This window comes from Dendrobates tinctorius, unplaced genomic scaffold (assembly GCF_039654945.1).
Source record: "Dendrobates tinctorius isolate UK_male_01 unplaced genomic scaffold, ASM3965494v1 ptg000293l, whole genome shotgun sequence".
Lineage (NCBI taxonomy): Eukaryota > Metazoa > Chordata > Amphibia > Anura > Dendrobatidae > Dendrobates > Dendrobates tinctorius.
In genome coordinates, this window is record NW_027361960.1 from 13,724,350 (window position 1) to 13,750,404 (window position 26,055).

At 40.2% G+C, this 26,055-nt stretch overlaps 1 protein-coding gene across 1 annotated transcript; it reads left to right on the plus strand.

Moving 5' to 3' along the window:
- The first annotated feature begins 418 nt into the window (after positions 1-418).
- On the plus strand, positions 419-26,055 carry TBXT (T-box transcription factor T). The gene is made up of 9 exons (XM_073560237.1): positions 419-624; positions 2,955-3,219; positions 3,321-3,455; positions 3,747-3,808; positions 13,195-13,253; positions 13,381-13,557; positions 14,221-14,228; positions 25,499-25,620; positions 25,788-26,055. The coding sequence occupies exons 1-9, from the start codon at positions 419-421 to the stop codon at positions 26,053-26,055; spliced, it is 1,302 nt and encodes a 433-aa protein (XP_073416338.1).

Genomic DNA, 26,055 nt, shown 5'->3' on the forward strand with positions numbered 1-26,055 from the left:
CTTTACTTAATTGTTATTGGCCCTGACACACCATTTCCTCAGTGCAGGTCTGTCTTTGAAAAAGGTGTAAACATTTGGACATTTGCATAAAGTACCCCCTGGTTGCAATTAACTTCAGAAGATTATCACAGTGTGAAGGCTACACCAGTCACATTCTGTATTGACAAACATCAAAGGAAGCCCCAACCAATCACTGCTCTGTCTACGCGGTGAGAGATGCCTCCACCCCAGCATGGCCATGGCTATTTATTGTAGTGTAAAGCAATGTAATGTTGACTAGTGAAACCTGTGCTGCTAAGGTCAAGTGGATTTATTATCTCCAAATAAATGATCTACTGATCACACATCTGACAGCGCCCTGGTAAGACTTTTGGATCTGCATAGATTTCACTTGTGGTGGAGGAACAACATTTGAGTGATGAGTTTAAGTGCAGCTGAGAGTTGTGGAAAGAATTTACCGTACCGAGTAGATCATCTTCTCAGTGCAGTGGAAAATGAGCTTCAAGCTGGAAGTGAGAAGGGGGACCCAACAGAGAGAGAACTCAAAGTGTCTTTGGAGGACCAAGAACTTTGGTTGCGATTTAAGGAGCTTACCAATGAGATGATTGTCACCAAAAATGGCAGGTATGTCTTTTATACTATGAAATTAAAATTCTTTGATCATGCTTATTCACATTACATAGATTGAAAACGGTAGTGATGATGACAGAAATCATACGTTCTATTTTTTTTGTCTTTTTTAATTTTTTTTGTCCAGTTATTGTTGCTTGTGTACATATTACATTGATTATAAAAAAATCACTAAAGTGCTATTTTTTCTAACAATAAAAATGTAAATAATATCTTAGACTCTGTTGACATCAGTATCTTATACTATGTTACAAATTCAGTTAGCAGAAGCAGAAACTTGTGGGACTCCTCTATAATCAGTGGGGTCTGTAAGTCTCTGATATAGTCTGTCACAGGAATGATCCTGCACTGTCATCAGTTTTTGTGTTGTGCTAGTTTGACAGAGTGGAACAATGCAAATGAAGAATGCTGATTTGAACATTGCTTAGAAATACTAACCCCATGTATTAATACATTTAAATATTGAGCTTAAAATTATTCTTAAGGACCTGAGAAGACTACTTGGAATAATCGCATACATTATTTAAATGTAGTAGCATGGGTAGAAATCATTATTTTTTGTTATATTTTACACATATTTGAATTGACAAACATATATGTATAATTACTACTATATAAAATCATAGAAAAGAAGTGTATATAAACTATACCGCTGCTACAATACAAAATACAGGACAATAAACTTGAGGATCACCTTCCTGTATTTCTTACACTGGTCATATGCATGAGAGCTGTCAGCTCAACCTGCTTCGGCTAATAAAAATTCCTCACGTCTCATGTAGACATTCACATTTAGGTTGACTGATAATTCATTTCAGTGAAGAGAGCGTCAATGGCCTTTCTCCCAAGTGTTAAAAATTCCAATGTCAGAGAATTTTTGGCAGGCCTCCTGTATACCTTTTCCTATGAAATGTATTGATGGTTTATTAAAATCAAAACAATAACTTCAATCTTTGTATTGTTCCCACATTGGCCACCAAGAATAAATTTATCGTATGACCAAAAGTATAGCACAAAGATTTATTAAACAGCAAATTAATTCTTCTCACATAGACGTATAATTATAACTGACACATCTTACAAGCCTTACTGTAGGCCCCAATAAAAAATTGAAGAATGTTGCTCAAAACTGATAATTTCGGTGTCATTGGTTGACCATCTGATGTGCATTGAGCCCCATAACGTCTCCCATCAGGTGGATAGGGCATTTCAAGATACAAACTTTTACTTTTAGGGGAGATAAGCCACTGATAGACGTGTCCCCCCAAGTGCTCCTGTGGGATACTTGGAAACGATAGCTGTGTGTGGCCAGCTTAAGTGCCAGGTTGCTACCTGCAGGAAAGATGTATATCTTTGCACCAGTAGCCAGTAGATAGGAAAATATTCAGAATTGAGAGTCCTCAGTGGTTGATACCTTTTAATGGTTAACTGAAAAGATGGTAACACATTGCAAGCTTCCGAGACTACTCAGGTCTCTTCATCAGGCACTGACTAATACAAAATCTGAAGAATCACATATTTATGCACAACACAGCACAGAAAGAAATAATGCAATAGATAAGACAAGTGATGTGAAGCAGAACTACCGTTATGGGAGAGTGATAGAGAGTTTTGGCCATAAATATTGGAACAATTCATAGACAAGGAGTGTGAATGTTTTATTGTCCTCTGATTGGGGTCGGGTTCTGTGTTGTGATGCCGGTTGCTACCTATACATTGTTACCTTGTTCATATAGACTTTTATTACTTTTAATTTGTCCTGCCTACATTTTGTAAAATGTTACATAGGTATCATAAAATCATTATCAAAATCTACCTAATTATAAAAAAATAATAACCAGAATGAGCAGCAAAGAAAAATAATGGAATATATTAAAAATCATAAAATTATCAGGTTCTAGATTGATCGATATGACTGCATGCTGCTTGTAGCCAGAAAACAGAGTCCATGGATTTCTGAGAATTCTATAAAGCAGCATTAAAAAAGTTCTTAGAGAAAGGGTAGCAAAGTAATTAAAGCTACTTCTAGGCATATGAGTTGTTTGACCCCAAATCAAAGACAAAAGAAGATGCTGAGCTCAAAGGAAATTAATGGGGGGAGAATAGTTCATTTCCTTTTTAACGCCACCTTTTGAATTACTTTATTTGTCTTTGGCTAAAAAGAAACAGATAGGTACGTCCCGCCCACCCATGGAGAACCTAAGCCATGGTGTGACTGTAGATACTGGTTTCAGTTTAATGTCTCCTATACTGTATTGATAGAACAGTTATTACATTACTGTTGCATGTATGTACTGTAGTAACACTATTTCTTTATGTTTTAGACGAATGTTTCCTGTGCTGAAAGTGAGCGTGTCTGGACTAGACCCTAATGCTATGTATACTTTCCTACTGGACTTTGCGTCAGCAGATAACCACCGGTGGAAGTATGTAAATGGAGAATGGGTTCCAGGAGGGAAACCTGAACCTCAAGCTCCGAGCTGCGTCTACATCCACCCAGACTCCCCAAACTTTGGAGCCCATTGGATGAAAGACTTTGTTTCTTTCAGTAAAGTTAAACTCACTAATAAAATGAACGGTGGAGGCCAGGTAATATAATTTTATTATTATCATTATTAATAACAATATTTGTCATAATAAAACTGTAACTGCCTTTTTTGTAAGGATAGACATTCATTCTTTTTTATCAGATTATGTTAAACTCACTGCACAAATATGAACCCAGAATTCACATCGTAAGAGTTGGTGGCCCCCAGAGAATGATCACTAGCCACTCATTTCCAGAGACACAATTCATTGCTGTGACTGCATATCAAAATGAAGAGGTAAACACCCTGGAGAATATATTTTACCCATCAACAAATACATGTAATATTACTTGTTTAGACATTTACCTTGTGCATCATAAATGTTTTAGAGAAAAATGCCTTTAGCTTTGTAACAACCAATGAAATCATATTAACCCTATAAATTGTGGAATAAATAATAATTAACATGTTAATTTATATTAAAAAATAAATGGGTTATGTCGTGTAAATATTTTGTATAATAATTATCTCTTATTTTCTATATTTTATATGTAATGTCCGTACTTATGGCTTCTTTGTATATTTTAGATTACTGCTCTTAAAATAAAGCACAATCCTTTTGCCAAGGCTTTTCTGGATGCTAAAGAAAGGTATCCCTTGTATTTTATAGTGTTGGAACTGTAGTTTTGTTTATTAATTTGTTGCGTTTACCTTCTGTGACATATTTTTATTTAAACCAACCTACATATCTGTAAGAGATTATGTTACTTTGTTACTCATAATACTCTCATTAATTGGACATTTAGATCCTAAAATAACAGATTTTTGCCTGCCCTGTAAATTTTATAGAATGCCAGATTTTTCCACTTTTATAGTTTTCTTGCACGAATCTGAAGTATAAGCTAAAGAAATTACCAAAGCATGAATAAAATTTTTTTTATTAAATAACAAAAAAAAATAAAAAAATGGGACATAATAAACATAATAAAAAAGGAATGGCAGATTGGTGCAGCGTCAAAACAATGGATGCGTAGGCATCCGCATAAACCCTCATGGCCTGCGTATGCAATGTTAAAAATAGGGTACATAGGATGCATGCCGACAGAGGCGGAGCTGAATGGAAGAGGTGCGGCAGTGGGCGTGGCTTAATGGAGGAACTACGCAGCCCTCCACAGCTCTGCCCAACGCAAGTGTGACACCAGCCTTAGAGCTTCAATGCACGTTTCCCCTTTACTGGTTTCATCATGAGGAGGGCCTGGAGGTCAAGTCACATCTTGAATGCATTCTTCCTATTATCCCCTCTGGGACTCATGTATCCCTATGCACCCTAAACACTTACTCAATTGTGTCAGTGCTAGGGTAGTTAAAGGTTCACTTATGTGCAGCATCTGCCAGGGCATTCACTTGTTTTTAAATGAATAGTCAATAAAAGACAGTTCTAAGAGTAATAAAAGTCACTCAAGAATAGAGGAAAGAGGATTGCATTATTTCCAAAGCAGATGCTGTACAGGTGTGTTTGGTAGAGTACCAATAATTAGAGCGGCCTATGGAAAGTACTGTGGGGCCTTACCTTTGCATTTCTCCAAAACAGTCCTGGTCACAGTTATTTTCTTTCCAGTGTAGCAGCCACTGTGCTCTCATGAATAGAGATGATCGAATCTACTGAAATTAAAAATTTGCTATTCTACAAATTTTTACCAAACAATTCATTGATTTTGATTGCCCTAAAAAGATATGTATAGCACTCTGAGGACTCCTAAGACTATATTTAGTTATTTTGCAATAAAGAAAAAGTGATCAGTTCACCTATCATCAGGTGCACAGGATCCCACAATCCAGAGGGAAATAGTCTTTGTAGAAAAAGAAGAAATGGATCCAGCACCTCTGTTAAAATCTCATGCTTTATTTCATGCTTTAAAACATAGTTTCAGGGTAAAGTTCACACTTGACATGGATTATGTATCATATCCAGGCGACAGTCCCACAAGAAATTCAAGAACAGGGTTGACGCGTTTCAAAGCAATGCTTCTTAATCATAACATTAACCTTAATCTCTTTAACACAAACACAGCCTTAGTAATGTCAAAATAGGCTTATTATAAAATGGAGGTTATGCACCCAGTAGGAACCAACAGCCCATAGAACTACCGCATGTTTCATAATACCTATAACTACCATTAGGGGTCATTTTGACCCCCATTCAAAAGTACTGAATCTGGAGTAAAAATAACTTTTCTGTTGCCAACAAATTAAAGAACATTTATTTTAACTTAGTAGGAACAGTGTTAAGATCAAGTACAGCACGCGTTTTTCTTTTACATGTCATAGCATGCGGTGTCCAACAGTTACCACAAACAGTACTTTCTTCCACTTTCCCAGGGCATTTTCCACAAACTGGTTTGTTAAAGCTTGCGCAAGTTTTAGTTGTTTTGTTTTTGTTGCTTCTTCCAACTCCACATTTTCGACGCTTTCAGATTTCTTGTCCTTTTGTTTGTGGTTCAGACATTGCGGATGATGGGCCACTTCTTCTGACTCATTTTCAGATAAATTCTGAAGACATTTCAAAATTTCATCACTGTCAGACCCCTCTGCTTACTCATGCGTTGCAAAAAGGGACTTGTAAGATCGCAGAAGTAATAGAACAACACTGTACAAACATGCAGAGTTGCAGCTTCAACTGTAATGTTTGCTACTGAAGTGCAGACAGAAATCGCTACAAGAGACATGGATCAAACATGTTCAGACAAGTTTAGACAAAACAAAATGCTGAATCATCCCTGATATGCAAAGATACAATTACACTCTACAACTAGGGAGAAGCACTGTGATTTTCTGCACTCTGTAATATTAGGTGACTTGCCTACTACTACTTTATGTATGGGGTCAAATTGACCCTTTCAGGACTTATAGGTATGAATTGTAAAATCCGGGCCCTGAAAAAGTTACAATTTTTTGTGTCCTAAAATATACACTACCATGAATAAATAAAAGTCACGAAAAGTCAGAACTCATTTGTCAAAATTTTAGAAATTATAGGAAAAAGAAATAGCAAAACGGTCAAAATGACCCATCCGGTAGTTCTATTGCTAATAAATCAATGAACTGACCAACTTTTCATGCTTTTAAAAATTAAAGAAACTGTCCAAAAATTATCACTCACAGTATTTTGGAATCAGGTAAACCAGTCTGTAAATAACACTGATGTAAACTGGAGGAGTCACTGTTAGAAGTAACATTATTATTTTATTATGCTTACATTACATTCTACAGTGCATCACAGATATTGTCATCGCCGCCCCCATTGGGGATCACATTTTAGATGACCTAACAGTATATAATTGGAGTTTGGGAAGAAATCAGAATAACCAGAGGAAACCCACGAAAACGCAAGGAGAACATGTAAACTCCTTGCAGATGTTGTCCTTGGCAGAATTTAAATCTAGGACCCCAGTGCTGCAAAGCAACAATGACTACCACTGAAATACCATGCTGCCCATATAACAGCAACCTGCTGTGACTGAGTCACATGATATGCCATATATTTCATAATGCCCTGCCTTTCTTCACCATTTATTTGCTTGCTGTAGACAAAGGAGGCCAACTGTTGCTTGTCGGGTAGTATTATTGCCTAGTTAGCTGGTACCAATGGTGATGGAGCTTCTGCTGCTAGCGGCACACCACATTCTTATCTGTGGTATATTTCTTTCTTTCTAAATTTCAATTATTGAATCTTTGCCAAAAATATATAATAGGAGATGCTAGATAGTAGGTCCACATAAAGAAAGTTAAATGTGGTGGTAGCAGTATGTTGTGTATGTGTGGCACGTACAGTTGTCAAATTGGACAAGTAAAATAGGTGTGCAAATACAGATATCCAAGGTTAAATGTCTACCTTTTTTCTTTTCCTATTTGTTAATGCAATTTAACTCCCTTTCCAAAAATGACAATAAGAAATGCTAGATAGCATGACTAAAAAGCCAGCACCTGTAACAAGGTGCTGTATCGGTCTGGTGTGCATACAATTTGACTAGTAAAATAGTTGTGAAAAAAAAATGTTTGTGACATGCACACTTCTTGAGATAAACAGCCACAGGTCCAGATTTTAGATTTTTTATTGTTCAAAAACAATTATTTGCCCCTTCAATAAAATGGATTGCACAATAAATGCAAAAAACTCTGTACAGTTGCTAGTCACAAACAAGACCATTGTCTGACACTGATTTCAGATTTTCTTTCTGTAAAAACCTATTTTACTGTTTTGTTTCTGCTTTATATTACATTAAGGCTGTGTGCACACGCTGCGGATTTTGCTGCGGTTCCGCAGCGGTTTTGGCCGCTGCGGACCCGCAGCAGTTTCTGCTGCAGTGTACAGTACCATGATTCCCTATGGGAATCAAAAACCGCAGTGCAGACGGTGCGGAATTTTCCGCGCGGATTATCTGCGGTTTTCAATCCGCAGAAAGAATTGACATGTCAATTCTTTCTGCGGATTCCCCTGCGGTTTGCCATCTCCTCCATTGAGGAGGTGAAAAACCGCAGGGCAAAACCGCAGAGCAATCCACAGGTAAAACCGCAGGTCTTTTGACCTGCGGTTTCACCTGCGGATTTTACAAAATCTGCGCGGATGAATCCGCACCTAACCCGCAGCGTGAGCACACAGCCTAAAGGGGGTAGTCCACTACTTGAACAACACCTTCTGAATCACTATGTCCCCCCCAATAAAATGATAACACTTACACTCCCCTCTGATGCTGGTGTAGTTAAAGTGGTGTCTGCATTGGCACTCATGGGGCTCGCGTGACATTGTTATGTCACACTATCCCTGAGACCAATTAACACTGGTTTCACTCTCCCCTCCTTCGGACTACAGTTCTTACTTCCTCCTATTGCCAATTGCGTCCATAGGAGAGGAGAGTGAAGTGAGCGCTAATTGACTGCAGGGATTGCGTGACATGCCACAATGTCACATGATCCCTGGAAAAGCCAGAGGCAACATCCCATGAATGGCAATCTCCATGTGAGTATAAGTGTTATTATTTTTACTGGGGAGAAACATAGGGATTCAAAAAGGGTTGTTGTCATGTTGTCACTCAGAATAGTACACAATCCTTTTAAGAATGAAGAAAAAATGTGTAATTGTAGATCAAATGCAGAAGGACAAATAACAACTACTATATATCACTAATGATTCAGAGTCTGGTATTACTGCTGCTGCCACCTCTACTATCTCTCGCCTCTTGTCAATTGAACCTCTGTTTTATTCCCCAACTATTTCCCTCACTTGTCCCATGGCTAAGGCTTTCTCTTACTATATATTAACAGTACCAGGTAGCATGTTAATTAGAGAGGCTAAAGCACTAAATAATACAAAGTAGTCCAGAAACTGGAAAAGACACAGACTCCATACAATATATGAACCAAGGAGGAGAAGGAGTACATATATAAAATGCAAATTTTTATTAATGTCTTATCAAAAAGGTCATAGCAATAACAATGAAGTGCATGTTCAAAAATAAAAGATACAAAAGGATGGACTGAAGGAAAAAACCCCAAGGTGCCCTGCCAGCTAACCAGTAAAGTGACTGGGCAGAGAGCCGCTCCTACTGTATATAGTTTCAAAGCCACACATAACAGTGATTCATAGAATTCATAGAATGGTAGAGTTGGAAGGGACCTCTGGGGCCATCTGGTCCAACCCCCTGCTCAAAGCAGGATTCGCTAAATCATCCCAGACAGATGTCTGTCCAGCCTCTGTTTGAAGACTTCTATTGAAGGAGAACTCACCACCTCTCATGGCAGTCTGTTCCACTCATTGATCACTCTGTCAAAAAGTTTTTTCTAATATCTAATCTGTGTCTCCTCCCATTCAGTTTCATCCCATTGCTTCTAGTCTTTCCTTGTGCAAATGAGAATAAAGTTGATCCTTCTACAATGTGACAGCCCTTGAGATATTTGTAGACAGCTATTAATTCTCCTCTCAGTCTTCTCTTTTGCAGGCTAAACATTCCCAAATCCTGCAACCTTTCCTCATAAGACAGGGTTTGCAGACCGGTCACCATTCTGGTCGCTCTTTTCTGAACTTGCTTCAGTTTGTTGATGTCTTTTTTAAAATGTGGTGCCCAAAACTGGACACAGTATTCCAGATGAGGTCTGACCAAAGAGGAGTAGAGGGCAATAATGACTTCATGTGATCTATGCTCCTGTTAATACATCCTAGAAATGCATTTGCCTTTTTTGCTGCTGCATCACACTGTTGACTCTTATTCAGTCTGTGATCTATTAGTATACCCAAGTCTTTTTCACATGTGCTGTTGCTTAGTCCTATTCCTCCCATTCTGTATATACTTTTTTCATTTTTATTGCCCAGATGTAGTACTTTGCATTTTTCCCTGTTAAAAACCATTCTGTTAGTTGCTGCCCAATGCTCCAGTTTATTTATAACTTTTTGAATCCTCTCTCTCTCTTCGTTAGTATTAGCTATCCCTCCTAGCTTTGTGTCATCAGCAAATTTAATCAGTTTACCCTCAATTCCTTCATCTAAATCATTGATAAAGATGTTGAACAATACAGGGCCCAGGACAGAGCCCTGTGGTACCCCACTTGAGAAATTCTTCCGACTGGATGTGCAGCCATTTACGACCACTCTTTGGGTCCGATCACTAAGCCAGTTATAAATTCACCTAACAGTTGCCTTGTCCATTCCATACTTAGTCATTTTTTCAATAAGGATTGTGTGAGATACTTTGTCAAATGTTTTGCTGACGTCAAGATATACTATAGCTACAGCATTTCTTATGTGGTGATGAGTCACCACATAAGCATATTGGCAAAATGAAGCAGCGCTTACCAATAAAGGGAGCGGGCACGGGACCCTTGGTTTAGATCCAACAGAGACCCCCCGACAGAGATCCGACAGAGACCTCTGTTGGATCCAAACCCAAGGTCCTGTGCTCGCTCCCTTTATTGGTAAGCGCTGCTTCATTTTGCCTATATGCTTATGTGGTGACTCATCACCGTTATATATGGCTTTGAAACTATATAGGAGCAGCTCTCTGCCCAGGCACTTTAATGGTTAGCTGGCAGGGCACCTTGGGTTTTTTTCCTTTAGTCCATCCTTTTGTATCTTTTATCTTTTGTACATGCACTTCATTGTTATTGCTATGACCTTTTTGATATGACATTAATAAAAATTTGCATTTTATATATGTACTCCTCCTTGGTTCACATTTCTCTTACTATATGTATTAATGAGCTGTGAGCACTGATGTCCTGTCACTGTCCTAAAATCACCCTAAGATGACTGATGCATTTCCTGCCTCAGCTTTTATACAAGCTATTATGTAACCTCCTGAGTTGCTGCGCTATACCATGTGACGCAATAGCTGCAAAGGATTATAGGGATATCCACGCACTTGCATTTAAGATCTATTCAGCCCTCTGTGACAGATACAATCTTCTGCAATTTATTAAAAGGTTATTCACGCAAATCAAATTGCAAAATGTTCAAATTTGTCAGGACCTGCATATTTCAAACAATTTGATTCAAACTCGACCAATATTGAATCAATTCAATCATCTTTATCTTTACATATAAGTAGTGATGAGTGGACCTGTGGATGTTCAAATCCGTCGGGTTAAGCTGAACATTAAAAAAATGTTTAGTTAGGGTACCAGAATGGTACCCAAGCTCAAACCCAAACTTGGACTCCATTCAAATGAATAGGGGGCCTGAAATCTGGTGTTTCTCATGCTGTCATCTTTGTGACAGTGTGAGAAACACTGACTTTGATCGGCGGTAAGTTTGTTACCGCTGGTCAGAGAGCTGTGGTTCCCATGCTGTCACATATACTGTACGTATATATAGTGTGTGAGACAGCAGCTGCGATCAGCAGCAAAAAGGTTACCACTGGTCACAGGTGTCATCTGATGAGAGTACTACTCACATCATTGCACGCTTGGTTTTGCTGATGGCAGCGAGAGCAGGCATACAATGATGAGAGTATTCACAATCCAGCGCCTATGCAATGAATAAATAAATAAAATGAAAAATAACATGGGGTCCCTCTATTCTTGATAACCAGTGAAGGCAAAAGCGAAACTCAGCTGTCAGCTTTATCTTGGTTGGCTATCAAAAAATAGAAGGATGCCATGCAGTATTTTTTAAAATATTTAAATAAATAATTTAAGAAAATGGCATGGGTTCCCTCCATTTTTGACAACCCGCCAAGCTAAGGCTGGTTTCAGATTTGCGCTTTTTACATGCAGCGCACGGCGCCGCTAAGCCCCACCCCCTGCCCGCCCCATCTGGTCATCGCTTCCTACTATCGCACACGGCTGCATACGATCTGCGCACCCTATCTTTAGCATAGGGTGCGCAGACCGTGCGCTGGCCGTGCGCTAGTAGGATTTTGGCGTGCGCTGCGCACTTTTGAAGGTGCGCCGGTGTGCGCCTAACGCACCATGTTGCATTTTGGCACGCTTGGCGCACCTTCAAAAGTGTGCAGCGCACGCCAAAATCCAACTAGCGCACGGCCAGCGCACGGTCTGCACACCCTATGCTAAAGATAGGGTGCGCAGCTCGAATGCAGCCGTGTGTGATAGTAGGAAGTGATGACCTGATGGGGTGGGCAAGGAGCGGGCAGGGGGCGGGGCTTAGCAGCACTGTGCGTTGCATGTAAAAAGCGCAAATATGAAACCAGCCTAAAGCAGAATTCTGGGGGCGCATCTATTAGATGTACCAATTCTGGTGCTTTACCCAGCTCTTCCCACTTGCCTTGGTGTGGTAGCAACTGGGGTAATATTATTGGGGTTGATATCAACTTTGCAATGTCAGTTGACATCAAGCTCAGGGGTTATCAATGAAGAGGCTTCTCTCAGAAGTTCCGATTACTAACCCCGTAGTCAAATGTAATAAACACAGAGACAGAGTAAAGTCTTTTAATTGAAATAAACACACTGGCTCCCTTATTTGAAATAAAACTCCCTGACCCCCTTTTACCCATTTATTCACCAAAAATTGATATTAAAAAAGACAACTTATACTCACCTTTCTGCTGATAATCCAACAATGGCCATGTCTCATGATGATCTGAATGGTTTGGAGAGTGGTCACAACAGGCTACATAGTCTGTGCTTGTTTCAATTAAAGGACTTTACTCTGTCTCTGTCTTTATTACATTTGTCTATGGGGTTAGTATTGAGGAGATGCCTGTCCATTACTAACCTCTGGGCTTCATTTCAGCAAAGTTGACTTGAACCCTAATTCTATTACCCCACTTGCCACTGCACCAGAGCAAGTGGGAAGAGCCAGGCAAAATGCCAGAATTGGCGCATCTAATGTATGCGTATTTTCTGTGGCTGCTGAGGCTGCTATTTTTAGTTTGGGGAGAGCCAATATTCATGGCCCCTTACCAGTCTGAGAATACTAGCCCACTGCTGTCCGCTTTAGCTTGGCTGGTTATCAAAATGGAGGGATCCTCTTCCTTTCTTTTATTTATTTAAATAATTTAAAAAAAGCATGTGGACCCCTCTATTTTTGAAAACTAACCTGGTTAATCTCACACCTGGGGCTGCGGCCTGCAGCTATCAGTTTTGCCTGCGCTAGTAATCAAAAATAGATGAGATTGCACATCTTTTTCTGATTTTTTAACACAGTGTGCACTGTGCAAGCACAGCGCCATGCTATTGACATGACTATGATTGAGCCAGACAGTAAAGCTTGTTGATTGGCTGTGCTATAACCTTTCAACAAACTTTGCACTGACTGCCGAACCTGAACAATAACACGGACTCCCTGGAGAAGTCCGTGTTCGGGGACCGTACGCGAAAACAAGGTTTTTGATATGGACCTCGAACTTTACAGATCGATTTTGCCCATTCTTACTTTTAAGGGTACTAGTAACCAAGCTTTTAGCTCCAGAATGATGAAATGCTACCAATAGCTGTTTGTATGCAACCTTCTTAAGAATGAGTTGCAAATCATTGTCTTTATGGTGTGCTATTTTTAAAAACTAAACCTAACATGTTCTGTTTTCAGAAGTGACCACAAAGAACTACTGGAGGAAGCTGGAGATGGTCAACAAGGTTACTCACAAAGTAAGATACAGCATACAGTTCTTCAAGTCACAGGAGACATTTTATGACAGTTTATAGAAAGTAAACAATTGCATTTGATATGTTCTACAAGAATGCTCATACTTAATTTATTTTCCTGTCTTCTTAGTAAGTAGCTGGCTCATTCCATCCTCTGGATCCTTATGCTCTCCTGCAAATCCCCATTCGCAATTTGGAGGCCCCTTAGGCTTATCTTCTCCTCATGGCTGTGATCGATACTCCTCTCTGCGGAATCCCCGGACAGCTCCATACCCAAACCCATATTCTCACAGAAACAATTCTCCAAGTGAGTATTGAACATAAAACATGTACCATTCCTTTTTTTACTTTCTAGTTTAATCTGTTTAATATAGCTTAAGCCTTTATAAAGAAATGGTGTCAAATACTTCAAACAAATATATAGCCCTTTATGAATAAATACATAGTTAAAAAACACGTCTCACTTAAAAGGTTGCAGACACAAAAGAAGGAGACAAAAAACAAGTTAATAATGTACAATGTATACCATCGGAAAGTTAGACCAATGGATATTTGCTAGAAATGATTGACTTTGATGGTCGATGCTTATCAAATTCAAGCCGAATCTCATGATATTCACAGGCAAATTCAAATAATTTGTGATTCAAAAAAAGTCTGCACTTTTTTTACACATTGCAGAAGATTGCATCAGCCACAGGATGCTGACATGACTTCAGACGCGACAGAACAGACTTCCTCATAATGCCTTGTAGGTATCATATCATATGGTATAGTACAGCCAATCAGGAGGAACTATCATAGCTTGTATAAAAACGTAGGCAGAAAATTCCACAGACATTTTATGATGATTTTAAGATAGTGAGATGGAGTCAGAGTTCACAGCCCAGTAATACATGCAGGAAGAGAAAGTCCTAAAACATTGTACATAAATCTAGATGGTAATGAATGTAATAGTCTGTGAATAATACAGGTTATAGTGTGATAAGAGAGATAGCAGTGGTGTAGCTGGTATTTGTATTAGAATTACAATTATGTTTTTTTTTCTTGTTTCCTAATATAATAGAGAGCAAAAGCAAGACAATCCAATAGTTTTTCCAAAAAATAAAAAAAATCTGTGTCAGACGGTGTTCTTGCCTGTCACAAGCAACTTTACTGAGTTTTCCTTTTTGTGAGCTATTGTTTTTGTGAAAGGGGATAACTGTTTTTTAAAAATGCAAAAGAAAATGATCTAAAATCCATACATTTAATTTGCGAATGTCTACTTAAGAAAGTAAGCTTGTCGTAATCAATTTTTTATATTGTACATCTGATTTACTCGTCACATTTTACATGTGCACATGCCACAACAATATGGCGCCCTCCTGAGGGTGATGGCTCTTTGGTTGTGAACCTAACTAGCACTTCTTATTTTGCCATTTTAGGAAAGTTTAAAACAAAATGTAATAAAAATGTCTGACTGTTTATGCACACCCGTTTTACTAGTCCAATTTGTCAACCATGCATGCCATACCAATACTGTGGCCTGCTGCCACATTTTGCTATCTTTACATATACCTACCTAACATTTCTTATTATTTTTTTTGTAAATGGTTAAATAACTGAGGTTGAAAAAACTGAAAAATAATTATAGTGTTGTACAAAATGTAAAGTAAAAGAAAAGGTGACAATAGATGAGTCAGTGTAACAGAAAACAAAACAAATACCACGGCTAAGAACGTGGGAGCCACTAACAGCAGCAGAAGCACCACCACCATCACTGGCATCAGTTCTCTGGTCAATAGTACTACCAAACATAGGCCACAATAGGCCTCACTTGCCTCAAGCTAGTGTAGGAAGAGGAGGGTATTATGGAATATATGGCACATCACTTATCTCAATCAAAGCAGGATGATGTTATCTCTAACCCCCTTCACAACATATAGCGTACATTGATGTCATACGTCTTGCACCAATCCTATATTTTCTCAGCAGATGATGGCTAATTTATTCAGCCATCACAATTCTCATGTGAAAGCCAGAGTTTGGTCATGTTCACACATTCAGTATTTGATCAGTAATTTTCATCCGATTTTGTAAGCCAAAACCAGGAGTGGGTGCAAAAATGCAGAAGTGGTCACATGTTTTTATTATAGCATTTCTCTGGTTGTTCCACTCCTGTATTTTGCTTACAAATACTGATATAAAATACTGACCACATGCTGAATGTGTGAATGTGGTCTCAAGCTGGCATTCATAGGAGACTGTGATGTTAGCTATACATAACAGTGCTGCTAAACTGCTATGTATTGAACAAGTGATCAGATTCAGAATCAATCAGAATCAAGTTCCCTAAGAGGACTGTTAAATACAGTAAAAAGTAAAGCAAAAGTTTTTATAAAATGAAAAAATTAAAAAACACAAAAGTTCTAATCACTTTCCTTTTACTCCACTAAAAATAAAATAATAAAAAGTACATGTATTTGGCATTGCAACATTTGTAAAAGTCTCGTCCATCAAAATATAAAGTAAATTATTCTGATTGGTAAACAAGAAAAAAAATCAAAACAAAATTTTTTGGCTGCTGCAACATTGCGGTAAAATGCAATAAGAGACAATCAAAACATTGTAACTACCCAAAATGGTATCAATAAAAACCTTAGCTCAGGGCGCTAATGATAAGCCATCACAGAGTACTATATCCTGAAAATAGAAAGCGTTACAAGTCTCGTAAAATGGCGATACAATCAAAGTTGTTTTCCTTACAAATTTCCAAAAATTTTTCACCACTTAAATGAAAAAAACAATACGTTTGATAACTGCATAATCTTACTGACCTGGAGAATCATACTGCCAGATCAGTTTTACTGTATAGTGAACATGGTAAAAAACCTTCCTGTCCCCCCCCCAAAAAAAAATTGGATTTTTTTATGCTATCCAGTGCATCACATGATAAAATGAATCCTATCATTCAAAAGTAAAATTTGTCACACAAAAACAAGTCCTCATATGGCTATGTGGACAGAAAAATAAAAAAGTTAAGGCTGTTGGAAGGAGAGGAAAAACTGGAACATGGCCCAGGGGAAAGCGGCTAATAGCAATACTTTCAGTTTGAGTCAGTGTGCTGAACGGAACACTCTCTTGATTACAAATGACTAATAGGATAATTTTGGACCATTTATTACTTTCAAAAAACAAGTCTTTCTACAGTATGTGCTGTTATTAAATGGGCAGTTGGTCACTATCAGGTAACCATCTGCTTCCATAGTGAGATCATTTTGCCTAGATATTTTGTCTATTGTAGCACACTACTTATTGTGTTCTTGCTTGCACTGTAAGTGTAATTTTTAACATATATGTTCTACTAAAAATTTAATTTTTTAAACTTTGCAACTAGAACTTCTATCCCAGGGTCGATAGGTGTGTTTATATATTTGATATCTTGGTGGCATTTTGCTTTTACACCTTGGACAGATTGTGTTAAATTATTAAGGCTGTGTTTGCGCTAAGGAGATTGTGAATGGTTGAATACAGTCCTGGGAGACCTCAGAGTGTAACACACATCTTCTTAGGGCAGTTAAAATACCTGTGATTTCCAATGGCATTAATGACGGTTAGTAAGTAAGTTACATAGACATATTGAGCAGAAAATCCAAAGATATCCGAGGCACCAAAAAGCATGCTTATAAAAATCTAGTCTTTATTCCAAAATAGTTAAAACATTACAACAATGAGCAGACAACATGAGGCAACGTTTCGGCCATATGGATTTTTACAAGGATTTCTTATGGTTCCTCGGATATCTTTGGATTTTCTGATACTTCCAAACCTGTAGAGGGGCCCTGTCGAGTAGCACATTCGCATGGGAATTCCATGTTAGCGTGGCAACTCCAAAAAAAGCTCTGCTAGAAAACCTATAATTAATAAGGGCATGAGGTGTGCTATAATAAAGAACCTGAGATGCAAAACACAATAAAGTAAATTAGAATTGAGGAAATCAGCTGATGTAGTAAACCTAGAAGCTTATCCATGATTGTCTCATGCTGCATTGGCAACAGCCTCGACAAGTATGTACGGCTAGGTTGGGGGCAAAGAGAGTGATCTCCACATGGTCAACCATATGGAGGGGTCAACTCCTGACGTCAGCTATAGTGTAGAGCGCAGCAGTCAAATCATCTACAGTAGTTATAGAGGCAGCATTTGAACTGACAGTGGTGACTTGATTGTGTCGCTCTTCATCTTCATAGTAAGGGATTTATATGACACAGGATTATGCTCTCAATAGGACTGTATTCACGCATTGCCAGCCTGCATTGTTTGGCCACATTTTTCCAAAGTTGCTGCAAAAACTATGAGGCTGTATCGCAATCTTGGAAAAAAATGCAACGCAGATGGATGCAAGGTGTAAACGCAGCTTATGACTTGTTCACAAGATTTTCAATGCCTATTTTGCCACACGTTACCCAGAATGTTGGTAAACTGACTCCTTTTTACTGTAAACAAAAAAATGCATGGCAAGCGTGTCGTGTGAATGTAGTCGTAGGCTAGAATTACAGAGTTTTTGGGCTTTCAAAGTTTATCCATCAATGTCCGTATCAAATACTGAGCTTCCATGCAGCAAAAATGTAGTGAATATTTCACAGCTTCTTTGCATGTAGAAATCTAGTTGCATTTTGTCTGCAGCATAAATAGACAATAGCAGCAGGATCAAGATCCGCAGCATGGCAGTTTATGCTGTGTAAACAGGTGCAAATTTCATTATTTGCAAAGCTACAATGCAAATATGTTCCATGGCAAAGTAGCAAGAGAGTATTAAAAGTAATTGAATAATGTTTTTAAATCTCATTCACCAGGTGCTGTTTTTGGTGTAATTTTTTTTTTTTACCGGTGATTAGTTTGTTTTTTAAAAAAAAGCAGCATATCAATACTTAGGATATTTTCGCAAATTACAATTGCTGTTACAGCGGGGAAAATAAGTATTTGATACACTGCCGATTTTGTACGTTTTCCACCCTACAAAGAATGGAGAGGTCTGTAATTTTTATCATAGGTACACTTCAAATGTGAAAGACAAAATCTTTAGCAAAATCCAGAAAATCACTTTATATGAATTTTATACAATTAATTTGCATTGTATTGCATGAAAAAAGTAATTGATACAATACATAGTAACATAGTAACAGTTTTTCATAGTTTTTAAGCTTGAAGAGAGACTTTAAGTCCATGTAGTTCAACCCATAGCCCAACATGTTGATCCAGTGGAAGGCAAAAAAACACATGTGGCAAACACTAAGCTCCACATTGAAAAAAAAAAAAACTCCACTATCGGCAATCAGACTAGTTCCCTGGATCAACGCAATATCAAGGAAACTAATGTATATGTCATGATCCATGCTGGATCATGTCAGATAAAAACACAAGTAACCTTTTTTTTCTGTGAGCTGTTTGCTCGGGGTTGGTTTTGCCCCCTGTGGCCATTAAGGATTTTTACACAGTGGTGTCTTTTTCCTAGTTTTGCCCCCGGTGGCCATTAGGGTCATTGCACTTTTGTAGTTTCAGTTTAGTTTGCCCCTGGTGGTGGTAAGTGTCATTGCACATGATAATTAAGCAGGTGTGATTCCTCTGGCTTACTATAAAGGTGTGTCATGTGCTCTCACTGATTGTTGGTGATGGTATTCATTTCCAACCATCCCTGGTGGAGGAAGGAGCTGGAGAGAGCTCCTTGCAGCATGGTCAGAGCCCTGGTGTGGAAGGAGTCAGAGGGGATTTCCTTGCAGCTCTGACAGAGCTTGGTGGCAACGTTTCAGGAGGAGAGCTGCATTCTGGTGGTGGACTCTGTTGCCAGGAGCAAGAGCAACAGAGCAGAGCTAAGTGGTGTTCCTTGTTTTGACACTTTCCCTTGTGTGTGTTTCAGTGCAGTGATGGGATTAGTTTCTGCACCGGCCATTACACTAGAAAGGGGTAGGTGGAGGGCGAGCTAGAGTTTAAAGGTATCCTGAGCTACAGTTCAGCTATGTCTTTCTTATACATCGGAGACCAGAACCAGTATTCTAAGTGTGTCCTCACTGGTGACTTGTATAGAGGTAAAATTATCTTCTCCTCATGAGCATCTATGCCTCTTTTAATGCATCCCATTATTTGATTTATATTATCAGGTTTCAGGGCTTTCACTGGGCAGCATTGAGTTTCACTTCCCTCCAAAGATTTTCTATTGGGTTCAGGTCTGGAGACTGGCTATGCCACTCCAGGACCTTGAAATGCTTCTTACGGAGCCACTCCTTAGCTGCCCTGGCTGTGTGTTTGTGTGCTCAGGTCATTATCATGCTGGAAGGCCCAGCCATGACCCATCTTCAATAGGGAAGAAGGTTGTTGGCCAAAATCTCATGATACATGATCCCATCCATCTTCCCTTCATTACGGTGCTGTTGTCCTACTCCCTTTGCAGAAAAGCACCCCCAAAGTATGATGTTTTCCCCACCATGCTTCACGGTTGGGACGATGTTCTTGGGGTTGTACTCATCCTTCTTCTTCCTCCAAACACAGCGAGTAGACTTGATACCAAAAAGTTCTATTTTAGTTTAATTTGACCACATGACCTTCACCCTTGCTTACTCCGGATCATCCAGATGGTCATTGGCAAACTTAAAACTGGCCTGGTCATGTGCTGGCATGAAAAGGGGGACATTGCCTGTCCTGCAGGATTTTAATCCACAATGGCATAGTGTGTTTCTAAGAGTATTGTTTGAGATTGTGCAACCTCGATAAAAATTTCAGACCTCTCCATTAGTTGTAGGTGGGAAAATTTGCAAAATCTCCAGCATATCAAATACTTATTATCTGTAGTCCGGTGGCTCTGATGGGATGATGTGGGATATTAGGGGTAGCAGTTCAGTGGCTCTGGCTGACGGGATGATGTGGGATATTAGTGGTAGTAGTCCGGTGACTCTGGCTGATGGGATGATGTGGGATATTAGGAGTAGTAGTCCAGTGGCTCTGGCTGATGGGATGATGTGGATATTAGGGGAAGTAGTCTGGTGGCTCTGATGGAATAATGTGGGATATTAGTGGTAGTCGTCCGGTGGCTCTGGCTGACTGGATGATGTGGGATATTAGGGGTAGTAGTCTGGTGGCTCTGATGGGATGATGTGGGATATTAGGGGTAGTAGTCGGGTGGCTCTGATGGGATGATGTTGGATATTCATGGTAGCTTTCCGGTGGCTCTGGCTGACGGGAAGATGTGGGATATTAGGGTAGTAGTCCAGTGGCTCTGGCTGATGGGATGATGTGGGATAGAAGGGGAAGTAGTCCGGTGGCTCTGATGGGATGATGTGGGATATTAGTGGTAGTAGTCTGGTGGCTTTGGCTGACTGGGTGATGTGGGATATTAGGGGTAGTAGTCTGGTGGCTCTGACGGGATGATGTGGGATATTAGGGGTAGTAGTCGGGTGGCTCTGATGGGATGATGTTGGATATTCGTGGTAGCTTTCCGGTGGCTCTGGCTGACGGGATGATGTGGGATATTAGAGGTAGTAGTCCAGTGGCACTGGCTGATGGGATGATGTGGGATAGTAGGGGAAGTAGTCCGGTGGCTCTGATGGGATGATGTGGGATATTAGTGGTAGTAGTCTGGTGGCTTTGGCTGACTGGGTGATGTGGGATATTAGGGGTAGTAGTCTGGTGGCTCTGACGGGATGATGTGGGATATTAGGGGTAGTAGTCTGGTGGCTCTGATGGGATGATGTGGGATATTAGGTGTAGTAGTCGGGTGGCTCTGATGGGATGATATTGGATATTCGTGGTAGCTTTCTGGTGGCTCTGGCTGACGGGAAGATGTGGGATATTAGGGTAGTAGTCCAGTGGCTCTGGCTGATGGGATGATGTGGGATACTAGGGGTAGTAGTCCAGTGGTTCTGGCCGACGGGATGATGTGGGATATTAGAGGTAGTAGTCCAGTGGCACTGGCTGATGGGATGATGTGGGATAGTAGGGGAAGTAGTCCGGTGGCTCTGATGGGATGATGTAGGATATTAGTGGTAGTAGTCTGGTGGCTTTGGCTGGCTGGATGATGTGGGATATTAGGGGTAGTAGTCTGGTGGCTCTGACGGGATGATGTGGGATATTAGGGGTAGTAGTCGGGTGGCTCTGATGGGATGATGTGGGATATTAGTGGTAGCTTTCCGGTGGCTCTGGCTGACGGGATGATGTGGGATATTAGGGTAGTAGTCCAGTAGCTCCGGCTGACGGGATGATGTGGGATATTAGGGGTAGTAGTCTGGTGGCTCTGATGGGATGATATGGGATATTAGGGGTAGTATTCCGGTGGCTATGACAGGATGATGTGGGATATTAGGGGTAGTAGTCCGGTGGCTCTGATGGAATGACGTGGGGTATTAGGGGTTGAAGTGCGGTGGGTATGGCTGATGGGATGATGTGGGATATTAGGGGTAGTAGTACGGTGGCTCTTGCTGATGGGATAATGTGGGATATTAGCGGCAGTATTCCGGTGGCTCTGGCTGACAGGATGATGTGGGATATTAGGGGTAGTAGTCGGGTGGCTCTAATGGGATGATGTTGGATATTAGTGGTAGCTTTCCGGTTGCTCTGGCTGACGGGATGATGTGGGATATTAGGGTAATAGCCCGGTGGCTGTAACTGATGGGATGATGTGGGATATTAGGGGTAGTATTTCGGTGGCTATGACGGGATGATGTATGATATTAGGGGTAGTAGTTCGGTGGCTCTGATGGGATGATGTGGGATATTAGGGGTAGTAGTCTGGTGGCTATGGCTGATGGGATAATGTGGGATATTAGCGGTAGTAGTCCGGTGGCTCTGGCATACAGGATGATGTGGGATATTAGGGATAGTAGTCTGGTGGCTCTGGCTGACGGGATTATGTGGGATATTAGGGGTAGTAGACCGGTGGCTGTGACTGACTGGATGATGTGGGATATTAGGGGTAGTAAACCAGTGGCTCTGGCTGACAGAATGATGTGGGATATTAGGGGTAGTAGTCCGGTGGCTGTGGCTGACGGGATGATGTGGGATATTAGGGGTAGTAGACCAGTGGCTCTGGCTGACGGGATGATGTGGGATGTTAGGGGTAGTAGTCCGGTAGCTGTGGTTGACGGGATGATGTGGGATATTAGTGGTAGTAGTCCAATGGCTCTGGCTGTCGGGATGATGTGGGATATTAGGGGTAGTAATCCGGTGGCTCTGGCTGACAGGATGATGTGGGATATTAGTGGTAGTAGTCCGGTGGCTCTGGCTGATGGGATGATGTGGGATATTAGGGGTAGTAGTCTGGTGGCTCTGGCTGACTGGATGATGTGGGATATTAGGGGTAGTAGACCAGTGGCTCTGGCTGACGGGATGATGTGGGATGTTAGGGGTAGTAGTCCGGTGGCTCTGGCTGACAGGATGTTGTGGGATATTAGTGGTAGTAGTCCAGTAGCTCTGGCTGACGGGATGATGTTGGATATAAGGGGGTAGTAGTCTCTTTTGGAGCCCTATCAGGCTTCACCTATATTTTCTGACCCTTAACCTTACAAGTGCCTGATATTTCGGATTCTTTACCTCATGAGCCATAGTCTTCCTGGGTTTTGGTTTATTACTTAGTATATCATGTATGTTTTATGCTTTGTCTACATTGTATCTTTGCAGGTGACCCTAGGTGGTTACAGCCATATTTTTACTTGTATTTTAATGTCATTTTTTTCAAATGTGTATCAATAAAATTTATATTGTTTTCTATACCTTTGTGTGGTGTGCATTCCCTACAGTAGTGCTTTTTTGCTCTTCATTCTTCATGGGAAAAGGCAATGTCCAATGATCCTCCATGCCCAATACCATTTTGTGTCTCTTGTACCCTCTCTAAAGGTACTGTCACACTTAGCGATGTACCAGCCATCCCGACCAGCAATATGACGCGGTCAGGATCGCTGGTACATTGCTAAGGCCTCTTTCACACTTCAGTTTTTTGCAAAGAGTCACAATCCGCCAGGTTTTGAAAAAAAACGGATCCTCAATTTTCTTTTGAGGATCCGTTTTTTCCCCATTGACTTCCATTAATGGCGGATTGTGACGGATTGCCGTCCGTTGCATCCGTTTTTTTTGAGGATCCGCCAAAAGTTGGTGTCCGTCACCATCCTCAAAGATTTGAAAACGGAGCTTGCAACGTTTTTTTCTCTGGCGGATCCTCCAGACACTCATTTAACCCAAAATTCTTCTGTGTGCCGGACAAAAAAAAAAAAAAATTCTCTCTCTCTCTCTCTCTCTTTTTTCCAGGCTGCGATGCCTTTAAAATTCTACATTTTGCGGATCCGTCAAAAAAACGGATGGGTGGCATCCGTTGTCATCAGTTCTAAAACAGATCCAGCATCCGTCCTTTTGGCGGATTTTGACTGATGCAAAAAACTGAAGTGTGAAAGAGGCCTTAGTGGTCGCTAGTGAGCTGTCACACAGGCAGATCTCACCAGCGACATCGCAGGGGTCGGGAGTCGCTACTTACCTGTCAGACGAGGCGATCCTGACGTCCTCCCGCCCGGTCCAGGACGTTCTCGCGCGATCAGTGATAACCAGCGGGGAGCGGTTGGAGGTAAGTATCACACATAGCGATATCACTAGCAATATCGCTTAGTGTGACAGGCCCTTAAGTCTAAAGCATATTCCAGATGTGGTTGCACTAACCCTTTGTAAAGTGGTAGTTTTATATTTCTTAAGATCTGTCTTGCTATCCTTGGCTACCTGCTACTCATTTCTAATGGTTATGTCAGGGGTCACTGATGAACCTTTAGCATGTACAGGGAAAATGCATCATTTTGGTTATTTGAGATTACTGTTCAGCTTTTGATTTCCTGCTGTCCATAATGTGATCTGCGGATTGTGTTTTCAATATAAACTGTTAGCATCCTAATTTTAACTAACGGTAGTGTTATAATAATGGTTTCTGCTATTGTGGTTCTGATATTATTCTAATCCTGTGTTTTCCAAACTCCATTCCTCATGGCCCCCAACATATCATGTTTTCAGGATTTTCTTACTATTGCACACCTGATGGAAGTATGTTAAAGGTATCAGGAATTCTCTCACCTGTGGAAAACTATTGAAATCCTGAAAATATAATCTGTTGGGGGTTGTGAGAACTGGAGTTTGGGGAAACACTGTTCTAGACCCTTTGATTTTTTTCTATATATATCCATCTACATATTAAGATAAGGTATAAGTTTTATAGATGCGGTTATACTTTCTACATTTTTTTACTGTATTTCTTTTGTCTTTTTAGGAGACTTGAACCCCTGTGATTGCAGTATATAGGACAAATCACAGTCTCGTATGAAGCTCAGCCTGCAGCTGAGCTTCACAAGAGAGCAATAATGGCAGAGAAGTGGGCCTTCAGCAGGCTCATTGATGCCATGGCATGACAACAGTACCACACGACCATATCGTGGGGGGAGGGGATGGAATTAAGCATGTGCATGCACTAGCGACTGTGAATGTAAATGCCACGGTCAGAGGCTGACAGTGTCATCCAAATGGTTAAAATCATTAATCGGAGCTTAGCTCCAGCTGGTGCTGTTAAAGACAGATATTATCTCTGTAACAGCAAAAATGCTCATCTTGCCTCATGGAAGAAGCAGCCCTGATTATTAGTGTAGATCAGAGTTCTTTACTGTGACTTGTTTATTGCTGCCTGTCTCTGAATATTCATCTGGCTGCTCCCTCCAATTTCCATCTGAACTGAGTTTGATTATTATCCATTTTACTTAAGCATAGAAAATGAACTGGGGTATAAGTATCCATTCAAAATAGGAGCATGTTCACACTGGCCAATAAAAAGACAAAACTTGAGACAGAAAAAAGTGGACATATACCATGGTGCAAGTTAATAAGTAAAAGTGCACATAAGCAACATAGGGTACTTAGTAAACATTGTTTTTGGTTAAAAAAATAAGCATAAAAGCCATCACACCAGCGTCAAGGTGTACCCAAATCGGGATGGTTCTAGCCTCTAGTATTAAAACCTTTATTTAATAACAATATTAGCTATTACTTGCAATAACAGTACTTGACAAGTTGATGAGGAAGCACTCACAAAATGTATGCAAAAACATCTGTATTTTCATATTATTCAAGGCATGAAAAAGGCATGTAGTTAAGTGTTGCATAATATTTCAGTCTTAATGTCACAGCATATTGATATTCATTGCTAAGGTAAGATTTTTTCTGCTTTGATACTGACCTTTTTTTCCTGATTTTCAGCAAATATTCAGGATAACTCATCTTCCTGTCTGTCTATGCTCCAGCCACATGATAACTGGTCTAGTCTTCAAATGCCTGGTCATACTGGAATGCTCCCAATGACCCATGGCACAGGATCCTCAAGTGCTTCTAGGTAATATCTATTTATCTATCCCATATCTATCTCATATCTATCTATCATAATTATATCTATGTCATTAAACACGAGGTAAGAAAGTTTAACTTTGATTATAGTTTGAATGATCATCATACAATATTATTAGCTGAATAGACTAATGATAGTAATTTTACATTTTACAGTCAGTATCCAAACCTGTGGTCTGTGAGCAACAGCACCATCACTCCAGTTTCTCAGTCTGGAGGAATTGCTAATGGCTTAGGCTCCCAGTACTTAAGAGGATCTACAGCTCATTACTCATCTCTCTCACACGGAGTGCCTTCCTCATCCTCAGGATCTCCGTTATACGAACATGGAGGAACAACAGATATTGTAGACAATCAATATGAAGTCACAAGCCATTCTAGGATATCATCACCATGGACTCCAGTTCCACCAACTTCAATGTAA